This window comes from Ictidomys tridecemlineatus, chromosome 5, assembly GCF_052094955.1.
Source record: "Ictidomys tridecemlineatus isolate mIctTri1 chromosome 5, mIctTri1.hap1, whole genome shotgun sequence".
In the NCBI taxonomy this organism is placed as follows: Eukaryota; Metazoa; Chordata; class Mammalia; order Rodentia; family Sciuridae; genus Ictidomys; species Ictidomys tridecemlineatus.
In genome coordinates, this window is record NC_135481.1 from 90,466,963 (window position 1) to 90,485,393 (window position 18,431).

The 18,431-nt window shown below is 44.5% G+C and overlaps 2 protein-coding genes across 2 annotated transcripts; one reads left to right on the top strand and one right to left on the bottom strand.

Moving 5' to 3' along the window:
- Positions 1 to 3,406: 3,406 nt before the first annotated feature.
- Psmb11 (proteasome subunit beta 11) lies at positions 3,407 to 6,853 on the bottom strand. Its single transcript, XM_005338776.4, has one exon. The coding sequence runs from the start codon at positions 4,479 to 4,481 to the stop codon at positions 3,600 to 3,602; it is 882 nt and encodes a 293-aa protein (XP_005338833.2). The 5' UTR covers positions 4,482 to 6,853; the 3' UTR covers positions 3,407 to 3,599.
- A 1,971-nt stretch (positions 6,854 to 8,824) lies between these two features.
- On the top strand, positions 8,825 to 17,045 carry Psmb5 (proteasome 20S subunit beta 5). Its single transcript, XM_005338777.3, has 3 exons — positions 8,825 to 9,069; positions 9,708 to 10,014; positions 16,540 to 17,045. Exons 1-3 carry the CDS (start codon positions 8,872 to 8,874, stop codon positions 16,824 to 16,826), a joined length of 792 nt encoding a protein of 263 aa, XP_005338834.4. The 5' UTR covers positions 8,825 to 8,871; the 3' UTR covers positions 16,827 to 17,045.
- Positions 17,046 to 18,431: the final 1,386 nt, after the last annotated feature.

The following is an 18,431-nucleotide window of genomic DNA, read 5'->3' on the forward strand; positions in this document are numbered from 1 at the left end:
TCCAGAGCCCTGCTTCTGTTTCTGCACTCAGGTTTCTGGACAGAGCTCCCTTTGTACTAAAGGATGGAAGGAGAGGCTTAAACCTATACCTTTCCAGCTCATTCTTTCTCTTTGGGGGATTTCAATTCAAGACCCTCTAGATAGAAGAGAGTTTGGGTCATTGCATTCGGAGAGCAAGGAGATAATGGATGCACCCGCACTCCTACTACCAACTCTCCCTGTTCCCTCTTATCAGACTGTCCAAGAAAGTGAAAATGTGAGGACTAGCAAGAGGGGAAGGTGGAGGTGGGCACCTGCAATCTCAATGACTCAGGAGGCCAATATGAGAAGTGAGAAGATCACAAGTTCAAGACCAGCTTTAGCAACTTAGTGAGACCCTAAGAAACTTTGTAAGACCCGCCTCAAAAAATAAAACGATGCCAGGCGTGGTGGCGCATGCCTGTAATCCCCGTGGCTTGGGAGGCTGAGACAGGAGGATCTCGAGTTCAAAGCCAGCCTCAGCAACTGCAAGGCACTAAGCAATTCAGTGAGACCCTGTCTCTAAATAAAATACAAAATAGGACTGGGGATATGGCTCAGTGGTTAAGTACCCCTGAGTTCAATGCCCAGCACCAAATAGAAAAGGAACTTGGGGCGGGGGGCTGGGGATATAGCTCAGTTGGTAGAGTGCTTGCCTCGCATGCACCAGGTCCTGGGTTCAATCTCCAGCACCATGTACACATACACAAAAAAATTGGCAAATCTTACTGTATGTTATTTGTGCCTCGATAAAATTTACACAAAAATTATTTTTAAAAAAGAAAGAAAAAAAACTTGGGGGTGATTAATTGAAAAAAAAAAAGAACTGGGGATGTGGAATGCTCAGTTGGTTGAATGAGATTGCTTTGCAAGTACAAGGTCCTAGGTTCAATCCCCAGCACCACTAAAAAAAAAAAAAAAAAAAAAAAAACACTTAGGAATTACTGGAGCAAAGAGGAAATGACTTATGGCCATTCCCAAGTATTGAGATATTGGAATGAGATGTTGGCTTTGCCTGTCCAGCTCTCCCCATGCCCTCCGGAGTTCCTCCCCCAACTCAAAATTCACTTAGAGGAATTTTCCCTCTAATTTTTTCCCATGATATTGGGGATCAGATATTGGGATTCAGTCCTAGGGGTACTTTACCACTGAGCCACATCCCCAGAACTTTTTTTTCTTTTTTTCCTTTTTTAGCCAGATCTCACCAAATTGATGAGTCTGGCTTCCACCTAGTGATCCTCCTGTATTGGCCTCCTGACTCACTAGGATTACAGGCATGGGTCCTGCCTGGCTTCCTCTAAGTTTTGACAGGGCACAGGGAAACAGACTTGTCAGCAAGACCTATGGGCTAAAGTCTGGCCTTAAATACTTCATTTTTTGGAAGGACAAAACCTGTCAAAGTGAATGAGGATGGACAAGACTGTGGGAAAAGAAGGGAGGGGAAAAAAGGGAAGAAGAGACAAGAGAAGGAGATGCAAGAAGAGGGGACTCCCCTCCAGTTCTGCTCTCCTGGGTTCAGTCTGCTTTGTCCAGTTTGGAAACGAGAGGGGCACAGAAGATCTCAGGGGAGCCAGTGTGGTGGCACATTCCTATAGCCCAGTCCTTGGGAAGCTGAGGCAAGAGGATCTTAAATTTAAGGTCAGCCCGGGCAACTTAGATCCTGTCCCAAAATAAAATAAAAAGGGGTGGAGACATAGCTTAGTGGTAGAGCACCCCTGGGTTCAATCCCTAGTACTGCAAACAAAAATAAATAAATAAAAATAAAATCCAGGGGTACAGATTGTGTGCAGTCTGCAACAGCATTCCTAGCACCCAATACCTCCTTCCGAGGCTGGGGAGTGGGCAAGGGGTAAAGAAGGTTGCTGTGGAAACCACTGGCCAGATTCTTTGACCCTGGCTTGAAGCACATCCCCCTATACTGGGCAACTTTCTGTGGCCCCCTTCCCTATCACAAGTCTTCCCTGCCTGTCCCCAGGGTTTTCCTTTCAGGGCCTCCTTGATCTTTCCTTCCTGTCTACCAGACACCTGCTCAGGCCCAAAGTCTGGAGGTTTCCTCCTGTCTGGCCAGCGCCTGCTTGGAGGAATTCTTAGCCTGGCATACCAGTGTGTTCAGGAGGGAGAGAAAGCAGCTGGAAAGCTTTATGAGTGGGGTAGGAGGAAAGTTTCAGTCACCTCCCTTTAGGCCCCATGCCCTAGGCCAAGCCTGCTTTCGCTCCTGGCCTGGGAAAGGGCAGTGTTCCTCCTGGAGCTGTCACCCAGGTCAGGGCCCACTGGATAGTAGGAGGGAAGTCATGAGAGACACGATAGGACAGGCATAGCCACCTCCTTCATTCTCCAGAGGGAGCATCAGAAAGGAGATTCTGGAAAGGGGGAAAAGGGGGAGGAAGTCTGGCAGAGGCAATGACAGGCCCAGGAGGGTGGAGAGCAGGGGTGGGCTCAGAGGGATAGCTCCAGGTCTTGGCCAGATGAGATGCGTGGGGGCAGCTTACCTGAGTTCACCCCTCCAGACCCTATGGGTTCATTCATCCCCAGCCACAGGCAGGGGATGGGCCCAGCACCTCTCTCCTTCCATATCACTCCCCAGAAGCCTGCAGGGAAGAGAGCAAAGGCCGGCAGAGGTCCTGGGAGGGGAGGCTGTGCAGAAATCACAGGCTGTGGGCCAGGCGTGGTGGCAAACACTTGTAATCCCAGCAGCTCAGGAAGCTGAGACAGGAGAATTGTGAGTTCAAAGCCAGCTTCAGCATCTTAGTGAGGCCCTAAGCAACTCAATGAGACCCTGTCTCTAATAAGATATTAAAAAGGGCTAGGGATGTGGCTCAGTGGTTAATCTGCCCCTGGGTTCAATCCCCAGTACCAAAAAGAAAAAAAAGCACAGGCTCTTGAGGAGGCTGGATCTAAGCCCCCTTGCTGCCACCTATTGCGTAACCCAGGCAAGTCACATAACCCTGTGAATCTGATCTCCCCTTTGATAAGTGAGGAACATTTCACCTCAAAGGCTGCCATGAGAACTGCACTTAGAAGAGAAATCATCATAGTTATTATAGTCAAGGCCCGGGGACAGGGCTGCTGGGGCAGGGCTGCTGAAACAGCCCATCACCACCAAGGGGCGTCCATCACTGCACCAGCCCCAGGAGCTGCTCTCCTGCTGGCTGTCCTACCTCACCAGGGTGAAAAAGAGACCAAGAGAAAGAGACAAACACTCTAGAACTGAGAGAGAGGACAAAGCAGGAGAGAATAGAGACTGGGAATGGGCTGGGGAAACAGAGAAAAGGATGGCAAGAAAAGAATAAGGTCTAGCACCTAGCACGGCAGCTGGTGTGCAGTAGGCAGGCAGGAAGAGTTTGCCAAGAGTTAGCTTGGAGCCAAGAAAGAAGCAGGACCAGCCCACTGGGTGTCAATAGGAACATGTTAGACACCTTTAATAACTCCAGGAGGAAGAAAGGGTGGAGACTTGGAACAAATGAAGCAGGCAACCTAAAAGGGTTGGAGCCAGTGCGGAGAGGCTGCTCCCAGCAGAGCTCCCCGCTGCTGCCTCCCCTACCACCCACCCTGAGCATGGGTTCCCCAAGTTCTGCTACTTTTTACAGTGTCTCAGTTTTGGCTGGCATCCTGGAGTCTTCTGGTGACAGCTCCCCTGGCCTTGAAGAGATTTTTCCACATTCCCCAGCTCTGTGGGTCTGGTTGGTCTTCCCTTCTGGCTCTGGCTCTGGAAGCTTCTGCAGCTCCATGTACAGCACACAGGCATCATTGCGTGACACGTATTCCCATCCACTTTCCCGCACGTGGAAAAGGTCAACTGAGCCTCCTGAGTAGGCATCACGGTGGGTGGCGTGGGCCACAGCGCAGCGGGCCAGGGCATAGGCTTCCTGGATGGTCATGTCATAATGGTAGCTGCGGTCTAGCACACCATAGGCATAGGGAGATCCGGAGCCCACAGAGAATATGTCCCCCTGTAGGCGGGTACCATCGCTGTAGACATAGAAGAGGGCAGGGCCAGAGCGGTCCCAACCACACAGGGCAGTGGCCACACACAGATCCAGCCCCCGGTAGCGGGACATCATGACTGACAAGAGCTTGGCTGCACTAGCCACACTGGGCAGCTGACCCTCCCTCAGCTCCCGAAGCCGCAGCTCCCGCTGTAGCACTCGGTACCATGTGGCGCAGTCAGCGGAGGTACCAGAGGTGGTACCCAGGAGGTGCTGGTGCACAGGGATCACCTTGAGAGAGGATGGACAGGCCACATAGCTGCCACAGGAGGAACGTGTGTCGGCTGCAGCGATGACTCCATGTCGGAAGCGGAAGGCCAGGGTGGTAGTGCCATGGGCTAGCCTGGGGCCATGCATCTGCAGGAAGGTTTTCAGGTCACAGCCACGAGGTACAGCCCAGTCACCAGCCTGAGGCAGGTGAGTGGATGGTCCCTGGGTTTCAGGGGACTGCCACTTACACACATCCTGTAGAGCCATCCTCGAAGCTGAGTGAAGGTTGGAAAGAGCAGGACAGCAATTTGGGTTCTGGGGTCAAGTAAGGAAAAAGGGACGCTACAGGGAAGCTGGGCTGCAGCCAGAATTGGTGAGCAACGCATGTGAGCTGACGCTTCATTTCTCCCCAACCCCAAATCAGGCTTTGGGATTGGCTGGTGGAACAGCCTCCTCTTCCTCAGAGGGGAGATAGTATGAGGCTGTGGAGTTTCCAACAGTGGGAGGGTGCTGCCCATCAGTCAGACCTTCACTTTCTGCTGCCCATGATGCATCTGAGAGTCACCCACAGAGTCTCCTGTCTGTCATCCTATAATTACCTAGAGGAGAGGAGCTGGGGTGACTGCAAAGGAAAGTAGACACAAGAGGAAAGAGCCAAGCTGGGTCCTGTGTAGGACATTGGGCATGCAAAGACAAATAAAGGCCTGTCACTAGCCTGAGAGCATTCCCAGCCTAGGAGGATAAGACAACTCAGTGCTCTGAGAGACTCAGAATAAAATGTTGTGGAGCCACTGAGGCAGGAGACCTTGATGTTGGGAACTCTCTTCAGAGATATGAGACCAGGGAACTCTCAGCTCCCAAAGGCTTAGCTCATACTTTCAACTAATGGGCAAGATGGGAGAAAAATAAATGAGCTGAAGCAAGCAGAAGAGAAAACGGCTCAAATACTTTCCAGAAAGGCAGGTTACAGAGGAATGAGGGTGAAGGGAAACTAGAACCTGGAGGTCTCATTCTCCTCCATTTTGGGGCTGAAGATATCATTCTATCTATACACAAGAATGGCATTCTTTGCCAGGTGTGGTGGAGTATGCCTGTAACCCCAGTGACTCTGGAGGCTGAGTCAGGAGGGTCACAGGTTCAAAGCCAGCCTCAGCAACTAAGCAAGGCCCTAAGCAACTTAGCAAGACCCTGTCTTAAAATAAAAAATAAAAAGTGATGGTGATGTGGCTCTGTGGTTAACACCCCTGGGTTCAATCCCTGGTACCAAATAAATAAATACATAAATAATTTTTTAAAAATGGCATTCCTGGGCTGAGATCGTGGCTCAGTGGTAGAGCACTCACCTAGCATGTGAGAGGCACAGGGTTCGATTCTCAGCATCACATAAAAATAAAATAAGAAAATAAAGATATTGTGCCCACCTATAACTAGAAAATAAAAAATAAAAAGACTGAGTCTTGGACTTTTTTAAAGATAGACAGCCACCTCCCTAGATAGAAACATTATCTGATATGGGCCAAGAGGAGAGGCTGTGGGTTTGTTTGAGAAGCAGTGGGAACCAGACCTCCTTTACAAAGCCATCTTGGACCCCCAACCTCACCCCAATCCATACTGACCTCCTTCCCTATCTCTGAACTATAGCACTTATCATTTGTACTTCTCCTTTGTAGAGTCCCTCCATAAGTAGTGACCTTGGAGAAAAGAAGTAATCTAAGGTAGGTCAGGAACAGATTACAGAGACTTTCATTACCATGTTGAAGGTATGAACTTTATAGGACCTTTTTTTTTCTCCCCCCAGTACTGGAGATTGAACGTACGGCTTCAAACACACTAAGCAAGGGTTCTATCACTGAGCTACATTCCCAAAGTGTTTTTTTTTTTTTAACATTTATTTTTATTTAGTTTTAGTTGGACAGAATACCTTTATTTTATTTTTATATGGTGCTGAGGATCGAACCCAGTGTCTCACGCATGCTAGGCAAGCGCTCTACCACTAAGCCACAACCTCAGTCCTCAATGTTTTTTTTAACATTTCATTTTGAGACAGGGTCTCTTTAATTTACCTAGACTGGCCTTGAATTTCTATTTTCTTTCCTCAATGTCCCAAATAGCTGAGATTACAGGCTTGTGCTATAATATATGACTATAAAATTTATTTATTTATTTGGTACTGGGCATTTAACCTAGAGGTAATTTACTACTGAGCTACATCCCCAGCCTTTTTATTTTTTATTTGAGACAGAGTCTCACTAATTTTCTTAGGACCTCACTAAATTACTAAGGCTGGCCTTTTACTTGTAATCCTCCTGCCTCAACCTCCTGGGTCTGGAGGACATTTCTAAGCAGGTAAGTAATAAGATCAAGATGATGTGTTGCCTATTGAATTAAAGAGTGAGAGTTTAGGCCCAGAAAATCAGTCAGAAGAATTTTTCAGTAATTCAAGTGGGAGGAAATAAAAAGCCAAGGTGAGGGCTGGGGATGTGGCTCAAGCGGTAGAACGCTCACCTGGTGTGCGTGTGGCCCGGGTTCGATCCTCAGCACCACATACAAACAGAGATGTTGTGTTCGCCGAAAACTAAAAAATAAAATATTAAAAATTCTCTCTCTCTCAAAAAAAAAAAAAAAAAAAGAAGCCAAGGTGATGTCAGTTTTTTTTTTGCTTTTTTTTTTTTTTTTTGTGTGTGTGTGTGTGAGAGAGAGAGAGAGAGAGAGAGAGATACTGGGAATTGAACCCAGGGCCTTGTACATGGGAGGCAAGCACTCTACCAACCAAGCTATATCCTCAGCCTCCAATATCAGGTGTAATGAAAAAGAATGTGAGAAACCTTGCAGAGGGAGGATCAAAAGGACCTGACAATTCACTGAATGTGAAGGAAAGGAATGGGAGTTGTTGAAGATAAGCCAGGGCTTCAAGCCTGTGACTGGAAAAACATTACTGTCATTTTTTCAAGTGTTCAATTGGCAAAGGTATATTGAGCACACAGTGGGCACAGAGATCAATAATGAACAAATTCCAGTCTTTAAAAACCTCACAATCCATAGGAGATAAATGCATACTTCTTTAGCAGTGCTAGGAATTGAACACAGGGGTGCTCTATCATTGAGCTACATCTTCAGTCCTTTCATAAATTTTTATCTTGAGACAGGGTCTTACTAACTTGCCCAGGATGGCTTTGAAATTGTGATCCTCCTGCCTCAGCCTCCTGAGCAGCTGGAATCACAGGCATGTGCCACTGTGTGTGACTGAATGCACACTTCTAGCCAGGTAAAATGCAAAAGTGTCTCAAGAGAGGTACAGATGGTATTAGTGGAGAGTGAAAGAAATCAGAAGGAGGACTAGTTGTATTGCAGAGGTGATTGCAAAATAATAAGTGCTCAATAAACAGAAATACTTTGCATTTTCCACACCATCCATGTGTGAGACAGATAAAGATCTCCTGCTTAATTATATTCTGATGGTTGAGCGCTGAAAGAGTTGTCCAATTTCAGCATTAATAATACAGCACATACAGAGTCTGTTCAGGAAAGGAGGAGCTGAGTTGGGCATCAGAGGAAAGTAAAATTTAGATTTTGATAAGATGTTGCTGCTAGAATCCAAAAGGAAGCCCAGACACTGATTTCTTGGAACCATAAAGCAGAAGGAAACTTTTCATACAAGCCCACTTCCTGACTTATTATAGTTCCCAAGAGTTGAAAAATCAAGGTGGGTAAAGGGAGGAAACAGGATGAAATGCATTCCTGAAAAAGAGCCTCCTCTTGGTAAGTTGACTGAGAGAATCTCTTGGTACATCTTTATGGAGTCTCAACTCTCCTCCAGGAGCTGAGATAGTAAATTACTATTGACTCAATTACTCAGGTGCTAAAATGATAATCTAGTTTGTGGATTCACCGAGCCCTTTTTTGCTTTTCCTTATTTTTATATCTGTCTTTTAGGCAATCCATTACTTAAAATCTCCATGCCCAGGTATAAGTAAAGAGAATATTGAATCTAAAAATTGGTTATTGTTAAATAACAGTTGTGATGTAGCGAGTAACGCTATCAAAGAACAAGAGGCATAGCACTTTTATTCTGTTGTGCTTTTTACCACAATGTATTGTGGTTTAACTAATACAACAGGGAAATGCCCTCAGAATAGATAATTATTTTACCCAGTATTAGGGGGTGCCCTGAAACAAAATGGCAATCTTAGTCTCATTAACAGGGTGCTGAAGAAGTAGGACTGTGATGTGCAGTCCTGACTCAGGGCTGGATGGGAATGACTTACTGCTGAGAGACCAGAGCTATTTTCAACCAGTCACGCCCTTCTTAAAGATGGCCGTCCTTGCTTCCCTCACGTAACAAGGACGTTTTCAGCCACTTCCCAGGAAGTTGAAGTTGATCCGATCCAGTAATGCTTTCATGACCAAAGTCAAGATGGCAGCCCCATCCTGTTAGAGTACAAAGGTTGTGAAGCCATCTCCCGCCTCTCGGTGAAAAATCATCCCTTACGTCTGGCTCTAGTTTTTGGAGGCGGGGCTGCCAGGAGTCAAAATGGCTCCTCTCTGGGAATAGATTTAATTGGAAGCGAAGCTGTGACGACCGTTCTTTGGTAGGCGTTCTCAGTTAAGTTTTTCTTCCCTTTTTTTTTTTTTTTTTTCTTTTTTGCCCTCATTAGACATGGCGCTGGCCAGCGTGTTGGAGAGGCCGCTACCGGTGAATCGGCGCGGGTTTTTCGGACTTGGGGGTCGTGCAGATCTTCTGGACCTAGGACCAGGGAGTTCCAGTGATGGGCTGAGCCTAGCTGCGCCCGGCTGGGGTGTCCCAGAAGAGCCGCGAATTGAAATGCTTCATGGAACCACCACTCTGGCCTTCAAGGTGCGGATCGAGCCGCCCTGCTGGGCCGAGCCCCGAGCGCCCGCGTCCTTCCGAGCCTCCCTGCCGGACAAGAGCCGGCCACCAAGCCCAAATGAAGGCTCGGGCTTCTGTCGTCCCTACCCCAGAAGTTTAGCTGTTTCGTTGTCCGGGGAAACCTCGCTCCTGACTCTGGCCGGAGAAGGGGACGCTGGGGCCGAGCAGATTGCGTTGGTTCCTAGGCGACCTCAGGTTGCTCCTATTGTAGGAGCTCCCGCTGGGCAAGGGGAGGCCACCGACACTGAACCGTGGCAGAGGAAGGCTAGGCGAGGGTAACCTAATCTTTGTGGCATTAGGGAGAAACTGTGAAGTCGAGGGAGTACTGTACCAGGATCCAAACAATTGAAGTCCCTGCTCCAGCTCTACGATAACTAGCTCTAGATTTGGGGCAGATCATTCTATCTCATTGAACCCGTTTCCTCATCTATGAGTGTGATATGGGTTTACCCATGTCAAGGGATTTCTGTGAAGTGTATTGAAAAGTATAAAAGAACAGAGAGAGAGAGGTGCTGGATTTGCATTGGTGCAAAAAGAAATACCAGGGAGATTTTTGTGTGTGTGGTCTGATGTGGCCTGTTTTATGCTTTCCACTATCTTAACAGTTTCAACATGGAGTCATTGTTGCCGCTGACTCCCGGGCTACAGCGGGTGCCTACATTGCCTCCCAGACGGTGAAGAAGGTGATAGAGATCAACCCCTACCTTTTGGGAACCATGGCTGGGGGTGCAGCGGATTGCAGCTTCTGGGAACGTCTGTTGGCTCGGCAGTGTCGAATCTATGAGCTTCGAAATAAGGAACGCATCTCCGTAGCCGCTGCTTCCAAGCTGCTTGCCAACATGGTGTATCAGTACAAAGGCATGGGGCTGTCCATGGGCACCATGATCTGTGGCTGGGATAAGAGAGGCCCTGGTGAGTTGAGTTGCGATCACGTGATCCTTGAGCTGACACTAGGGAGAGGGGAATTAAATGGGTAGATAAATGAAAGGACTTTGAGGCAGTGCTGAGAATGTGATGATTAGGTTCTTAGCCCTTCTTTCTTTTTGTCCAAGGCAGGCAATATAGTGTTGGAAACGGCCTGCAGTTAGACCTGCTGTGTCATTGACTGTAGGCAGGATGCTTATTTTCTCTGCCTATTTCTTCATCTGTCACATTGGTTAAGTGAGGTAATAAGTGTAAAGCAACTGGTACAATATCTGGCACATATTTTTCCTTCTGTCTTTAATTTTTTTTTTATATTTCTTAGTTTTAGGTGAACACAATATCTATTTTATTTTTATGTGGTGCTGAGCCTAGCATGTGTGAGGAGCTGGGTACAATCCTCAGCACCACATAAAAAATAAATACATGAAATAAAGTTATTGTCTCCATCTACAGTTAAAAAAAAAACTCTAGTCGACATTATCTAACAAAATGTAATTTAGATTTTTCTCATGGATATATTTAAAAAGAAAAAAAGTGAAATCAGTTTTAACAATTCATTTGACCCAAAGTACTTAAAATAAGCCAAGCTTGGTGATACAGGCCTGTAATCCCAGTGGCTCAGGACACTAAGGGCAGGAGGATTGCGAGTTCAAAGCCAACCTCAGCAAAAGTGAGGTGAGACTCTGTCTCTAAATAAAATACAAAATAGGTTTGGGGAATGTGGCTTAGTGGTCCACTGCCCCCGAGTTCAATCCCTGGCACCAAAAAAAGGGCAAAAATACATAAAATATATTTCAATATGTGACAGTAGTACCATTTCAAGTGCTCAGTGTCCACATTTGGTTAGCAGCTACAGTATTGGATAGCAGAGCCACCCAAAGGTTAGCCATTTTCTTCCCTTTTTCCTTTAGAGTCTTTGGCTTGGAAGGAACCTTTCAGGCCTATCTCCTTTCTTTCTTTGCTGGATCTTGTAATCTCCCTCTAGTCAATTGAGGTCCTGTTATGTTGTCATTGAAAAGAAATCCCTTACCCTTTCCAGTATATAAGAACCTTGCCAGGAAGTTCAACCTTGTGTTTGATGTCATTTATCCTTCAGCTTGTTTTGTTTTTTGTTTTTGTTTTATTTTGCAGTACTGGGAACCAAACTTAAGAGTCTAGTGCATGCTAGGCAGATACCCTACCACTGACCTACATTCCTAGTCCAGCTAATTTTGATTTGTTCCTTACTAAAGTTTCAATACAGCTTGTCACTTTCTTTGTAATTAACCCTAGTGTAAACTTGAAAATATTCTTTCCTTCTTATTTTACTTTATGCCTAGTAATCCTATAGAACAACCATAGGATACCTGCTAGTATTTCACTTGCTTTGGAGCAAGGATTAAAAGGGGTATAAAGAATTATCAGTTTATGCTGGCACGGTGGCACACGCTTGTAATCCCAGCAGCTCAGGAGGCAGAGGTAGGAGGATCGCAAGTTCAAAGCCAGCCTCAGCGATTTAGCAAGGCACTAAGCAACTCAGTGAGACCCTGTCTCTAATAAAATACAAAATAGGGCTAGGGATCTAGGAATGTGGCTTAGTGGTCAAGTGCCCCTGAGTTAAATCCCCAGTACCCTCCCGTCACCCCCCCCCCAAAAAAAAAGGAATATCAATTTATTACCAAAAGGAGAATGAATGAGGAGATTAAAAAGTGGATGTGAGGACTGGGGTTGTGGCTCAGTAGTAGAATGCTTGCCTAGCACATGTGAGGCACTGGGTTCAAAACCTCACCACCACATAAAAATGAAATAAAGATATTGTGACCACCTACAACTAAAAAATAAATATTTTTTTTAAAAAGTGGATGTGAGGGGCTGGGGCTGTTGCTCAGTGGTAGCGCACTTGCCTGGCATGTGTGAGGCACTGGGTTCAATCCTCAGCACCGCATAAAATGAATAAATAAAATATAGGTATTGTAAGCAGATGTGAAAAAGAACGCCATTTGTTACTCTGGGAATGAAGATACCTTTCTCTTTGAAATGTGGAAAAGAACAGTTCCATACATCTTGTGCGTTCCAGGGAACCATTTTGAATGTGATTTTTTTTTTTTACTTTGATCCTCTAGCTATTAGGTTTGTTCCAGGTGGCGGAAACAATGTAAGACAGTGCAGAGCCTGGCTAGCATGGAAATGGCAGGAAATTAAAGCTTACTCAAAATTGTACTGCTTAAAGAAGGCTTTCTGACAACCTATCCCCTTCAGTGTGAGCCTTCTTTGCTTCAAGAGACTGACAATCACCAATTATCTAAACTGAAAGTGGATGAGATGCATACTTGTATTTTTTTTCTGGTACTTGCAGTTGAACTCAAGTCCTTCATATACGTTAGGCAAGTGCTCTACTACTGAGCTACATCCCCAGGCCAAGATGAATGCCTTTCCAAATGATCTCTATTCATCAGTCTTTAGCCAAATGCTGGGAAGTTTGTAAGAAAATATTACTTCTGATGGAAGGATTTGGAGAAGACTTCATGAATAGGTGGCAGTTGCTCTTGATTTGAAAATGAGAAAAGGGGAACATAACAAATGAAGGGAAGGAGGAAAAAAGAATGAGGTTTGGGGGAAGTAACTGGGAGTCCAGTTTAAAGTGTATAAAAGGGAATAGTGACCCATAAAGCTGGAAAGGTAAATTAGAATCAATGACAAACCATCTCGAGGCAAGATGATGGAAATGGGATTGAGGATAGGCTAGAGAAATGCTTGGGGTAGATATCAAAATCATCTGAACTGTGTTTTTAGCCTGGCTTACATCAAAATCACCTGAAGAATTTTTCTTTTAATATTTATTTTTTAGCTTTATATGGACACAATATCTTTATTTTACATTTATGTGGTACTGAGTATTGAACCCAGTGCCTGGTGCATGCTAGGTGAGCACTCTACCACTGAGCCACAACCCCAGCCCTCACCTGAAGAAATTAAAACATAAGCTCCATGGTTATTCTCCTCCCCACACCAATGTTAAAAGATTCCTGGGGTCGGTCCTAGGCATTCTTTTAAAAAATCTTTGTTGGATGATTCTGATGCATGAGAAGAGTTGAGAACCCCTGAGATAGGGAAAAGATTAGTGATAACATTGGCAGAATTTGAGAAGACAGTAGAAAGTGTGGTTTGTGGGGCACAAGTGAGAGGATTTGGGTAGGTAATAGAGAATCAATGAATGTGTTTTAGGACAAGAAGTTTGAATCTGAACTTGTTGACAAAGACATCTTTGGGCTGGGGTTGTAACTCCGTAGTTGAGTGCTTGCCTCACATTTGTGAGGCACTGAGTTCAATCCTTCAACACCACATACAAAAATAAATAAATGAAACAAAGATATTAAGTCCATCTACAACTAAAAAAAAATCTTAAAAAAAAAGACATCCAGTTGGAAGATTCAGGGAACAATTGAGATTTGATTTTAAAAAAAAAGTTTTTCCCAGTGTTGGAAATTGAACCCAGGCTTCAGCCCATACTAACCACTGAGCTACAACCCTAGCCCTGATACAAATTTGATAAAACTCTGTCTAAATTTTCATTGCACAAGAAATCAGCTTTTATTTTATTTATTTTTTTGATACTGAGGATTGAACTGAGGGGCACTTAACCACTAAGGCACATCCCCAGCCCCCCCCCCCGCCCTTTTTTTTTTTTGGTACCAGGGATTGAACTCAAGGGCACTTGACTGCTGAGCCAAATCCTCAGTCCTGTTTTGTATTTTATTTAGAGACAGGGTCTCCCTAAGTTGCTTAGTGCCTTGCTTTTGCTGAGGCTGGCTTTGAACTCGAGATCCTCTGTCTCAGTCTCCTGAGCTGCTGGGATTACAAGTGTGCACTACAGGCCCAGCTCCAAGCCCTTTTTTATATTTTATTTAGAGACAGGGTCTCACTGAGTTGCTTAGTGCCTCACTAGGTTGCTGAGGCTGACTTTGTAATCACCATCCTCCTGCCTCAGCCTCCCAAGCTGCTGGGATTACAGGCGTGTGCCGCGACACCTGGGTTAACTTTTTCATAAAGGGCCAAATAGTAAATAGTTTAGGTTTGCAGGCTATAAGGTATTAATATGAACTATCGTCAGATAGATACAGAATGATGTTTTGGTCTGAGACAACCACATATCCAATAGTGGTCCCATGAGATTACATCACCTAGTGATATAGTCATTTTAGTTTGTTTACACTAGTGATGTTCATACTAAGATGAAATACCCCTTACCAATGAATTTTTCAGAACATATCCCTATTTTTTGTGTATGTTTTTTAAAAATTTTTACTTGTAGATGGACACAATATCTTTATTTTTTAATATGGTGCCAAGGATTGAACCCAGTGGCTCACACACGTACTAAGCAATGCCTTACCACTGAGCCTTATATCCCTGTTTTTTAAGCAATAGGCATCTAGTTTACTTTGTTGATATAGTATAGCAGCCATAGACTTATATAAATAAATTTCTGTGGCTGTGTTCCAATAAAACCTTTTATACAAATATAGGCAATTGGGACTGGGGGTGTAGTTCAGAGGCAGAGCACTTGCCTAGCATGTGCAAGGCCCTGGGTCTAATCCCCAACCCTGCAAAACAAAACAAAACAACAAAATAAAAAAACACGGGCACTTGGCCTAACCAATACCTGTTCTATACCAGCAATAGAAATAAAACAAGCCATACTATTTTTATGATGCCAGGGATGGAACCTTAATATGTTAGGCTCTATCACTGAGCTACACCTCTAACCCCATACATTAATTTTAGATTATAATTAAAATGTGTAGTTATATAATTTACAATTAAATGTAAATAAAACATAGCCACATTTTTTTAAAAATTTTTTGTAGTTATTGATGGACACACAATATCTTTGTTTATTAATATAATTTACTTTGATTTTGAGGTATGGGGGATTGAACTCAGGGCACTCGACCATGGAGTGATATCCCCAGCCCTATTTTTTTTTTTTTTTTAAGAGAGAGAAAATTTTTTAATATTTTTTAGTTTTCGGCGGACACAACATCTTTGTTTGTATGTGGTGCTGAGGATTGAACCCTGGGCCGCACGCATGCCAGGCGAGTGCGCTACCACTTGAGCCACATCCCCAGCCCCATAGCCACATTTTAAAAATAAAAACATTTTAATAATACATTTTATTTAACCCAATATATCCAAAATGTTATTTTAGTGTGTGGTATTAGCTTCATTTCAACTGCTCAACAGTCACATGTAGCTAATAGCTACCATATTAGACAGTGCAGGTCTTTGCCACATGACTAAGAATTATGGACTAGTCAGGTGCAGTGGCATAATCTGTAATGCTATATACTCAGGAGATGGAGGCAGGAGGATCAAAAGTTCAAGGCCAGCCTGGGAAACCTAGCAAGATGCTGTCTCAAAATTAAAAAGGGTTGGATGTTGTAGCTTGCCTAGCAATTGCAAGGCCTTAGGTTCTGTCCCCAGTACTGCAAATTTTTTTTTTTTTTAATTGTAGTTGGGCAAAATAAAAATACCTTTTTATTTATTTATTTTTATGTGGTGCTGAGGATCGAACCAGGGCCTTGCATGTGCTAGGCGAGTACTCTACTGCTGAGCCACAACCCCAGCCCCATGCAAATATTTTTAAAAAGAATCTCTAAGGTTTATTCTCTTTCAGTGTAAGTCTTATCGCCCAATAATCTAAATTCTTTAAGGGCTGTGATTATGTTTTAAACATTCTCTCCCACAGGACCTAAAGCCCTGTGCTTAAAAGTCTTACTTGCTTTTTGGAGGTTCCAAGAGGAGAAGCAGAGTAGTTACTATCATGTGTGGTGAGATGGGTGGTATGTTATAGAATCTTGAGGTGTTAATATTAAATTTGAAGCTAGCTGCTTTGGTGCATGCCTCTAATCCCAGCATCTCAGGAGGCCGATGCAGAGGGATCACAAGTTCAAGGCCAATCTCAGCAACTTAGTGGGACCCTGCCTCAAAATGAAAAATAAAAAGGACTTGGGAGAGTAGCAGAGTGACAGAGCTCCCCTGGGTTCAATCCTAGGGAAAAAAAAAAAAAAAAACAACTTTTTTAATATGAAGAAAGGGGGCAGGGATGTAACTCAGTGGTGAGTATTTTTGTTTAGCATATGCAGTGCCCCAAGATCAATCATCCCCAGCACTGCAAAAAAAAAGTGTGTGTGTGAGTATAAAAGTGTTGCAGATGTAGCTTACTGGTAAAGAATCCCTGGGTTCAACCCCCAGTACTGAAAAAAAAAGAAAAAAAAAATTTTACAGAAGTCTTTTTTTATTATTTTTATTTACATTGATTTCCTCAGGGTATTAAGAGGATAGAAAACTTCTACTATGGAAGGTGAATTACTTGCTGAGGCTGGCCTCAAACTTGGTGATTCTTCTGCCTTAGCCTTCTGAGTCTCAAAGGCATGCACCACTGTGCCTGGCTTAGAAGATGGAATAGGTGTCAAAGGGATGATCTTTTTTTTTTTTTTTTTTTTTCCCTGCTAATCTCATCTTCCTTTCCAGGCCTTTACTACGTGGACAGTGAAGGGAACCGGATCTCTGGGGCCACCTTCTCTGTAGGTTCTGGCTCAGTGTATGCTTATGGGGTCATGGATCGAGGCTACTCATATGACCTGGATGTGGAGCAGGCTTATGATCTGGCCCGTCGAGCCATCTACCAAGCCACCTACAGAGATGCCTACTCAGGAGGTTCTGTTAACCTCTACCATGTTCGAGAGGATGGTTGGATCCACGTCTCCAGTGACAATGTAGCTGATCTACATGACAAGTATAGTGGATCTACCCTCTGAAGGAGGGTGGTTGTGGCTGTTTACATTTTTGGGGATGACTGTCATTGTTAATGATACAGTACCCTATCTTATGGTGGAGGAGTCCTCAGTTGTATCAGTACTTTTTTTGAAGCTCTGGAACATTGACCTCTACGTGTTAGCAGATGTTAATGAGCTGCAGCAGAGGTGACTACTTGTTTTACTTTTTTGGATGTTAACATTACACTACTCACTACTCAACCTCAGGCTGTGTTGCGTCTTTTGTGTCTTTTGTCCATGCTGTCCCTCCTCCAAGCACTTTACAGTCAAATAAGCCAGGACAGTGGGAGGGAAGGGACTGTAATTACAGGAAACAGTGGTGTGAAGACATTGTCTGGTGAATACATTAATGTCCCCACTCATGAAGCTAATAACAAAGGAGAAGGAGAGAGGCAGGGAGGAGGGAGAGACTTCCCAATTCGGTTTGCAAAGAGATGAAAAGTTGATGAGGTGGAAAGATGCACAGGGCTGTACTAGGCAGGGCTGCAGAGGAAAAAGCTCTCACCCTGTGGTGGGGGAGGGGAACTTGATAGTACATGCAGCACAGAGGGTGAGGAGGGTAAATTTGGAATCTTAAAACCACTGGGAAGGGAAGGCTTAGACCTTGAGGAAGAGGGCAAAGAGAAATAAATGATACCTCTTTTCACCAGGGCGAGGGGCAGGAAGACCAAGAAGCAAAAGTGAAAGCAATAGTGACCACAGGTTTGGGGATCATTGTCCTTTTGGTGTGTGTGTTTCTGCATGCACGTGGGCACACAGCAGAGGGAGAGAGGGTGGGCTTATAGTCTCTTGGGCAGGAAGCAGCACAAAATTGGCATTGGTACTTGTGGGTGGGAAGAGGCCCTGCTGAGCACAGAGACTACTGATTTATCACACCCAGCACTGAGGGGGTTCCCAAACTATGGTGGCAACAGATGGCAAGACCTTCTGTTAAGGACAAGACCTAGGGAAGATAGAGGAGGTTGGCAGGAGAAACCTTTAAAGAAAGAGAGGGGCTGGGGATGTGGCTCAAGTGGTAGCACGCTCGCCTGGCATGCGTGCGGCCCAGGTTCGATTCTCAGCACCACATACAAACAAAGATGTTGTATCCGCCAATAACTAAAAAATAAATATTAAAATTCTCTCTTTCTCTCTCTCCCTCTCTCATTCTCTCAAAAAAAAAAAAAAAAAAAGAATGAGAGAAGGACACAGGCAAAACCACCTTTTATATAGTTAAGCCAGAAGGAAGAAAATGTTTGGTGAGGGGGCAATACAGTGTCATGTTTTGAGAGGGTGGGAGGGGTCATTCATAGAAATAGAAGGGTAAGGTCTCCCCTGTATTGTGGCAACCTTTCCTCCTTCTCAGCCTTGTGCATTTTTGTATTGATTGATGAGGGCTGTCGGCCAGGAACTGATCGAGGCTTGTTAATTGCATTTGTCAAATGCAGGGAAATTGGGAATTAGTAAGATCGCAGAAGGGAGTTTGGAAAACAAATGACTCTTGTGCCTTAGGAGATTCATTTTGCTGAAAAGTGTCTGAGGAGCCCCTAGAGTTAGAGAGCTACTAGTGTGGACCCAAATATATTCTATAGTTGAAAAACAGGAGTT

Excerpts from the sequence above, each read along its gene's own strand:
- Psmb11 (XM_005338776.4), bottom strand. The coding sequence starts at position 4,481 with ATGGCTCTACAGGATGTGTGTAAGTGGCAGTCCCCTGAAACCCAGGGA.
- Psmb5 (XM_005338777.3), top strand. The coding sequence starts at position 8,872 with ATGGCGCTGGCCAGCGTGTTGGAGAGGCCGCTACCGGTGAATCGGCGC. Across the intron at positions 9,070-9,707 it reads CCACCACTCTGGCCTTCAAG|TTTCAACATGGAGTCATTGT; the intron begins GTGCGGATCGAG and ends CTATCTTAACAG. Across the intron at positions 10,015-16,539 it reads CTGGGATAAGAGAGGCCCTG|GCCTTTACTACGTGGACAGT; the intron begins GTGAGTTGAGTT and ends CTTCCTTTCCAG.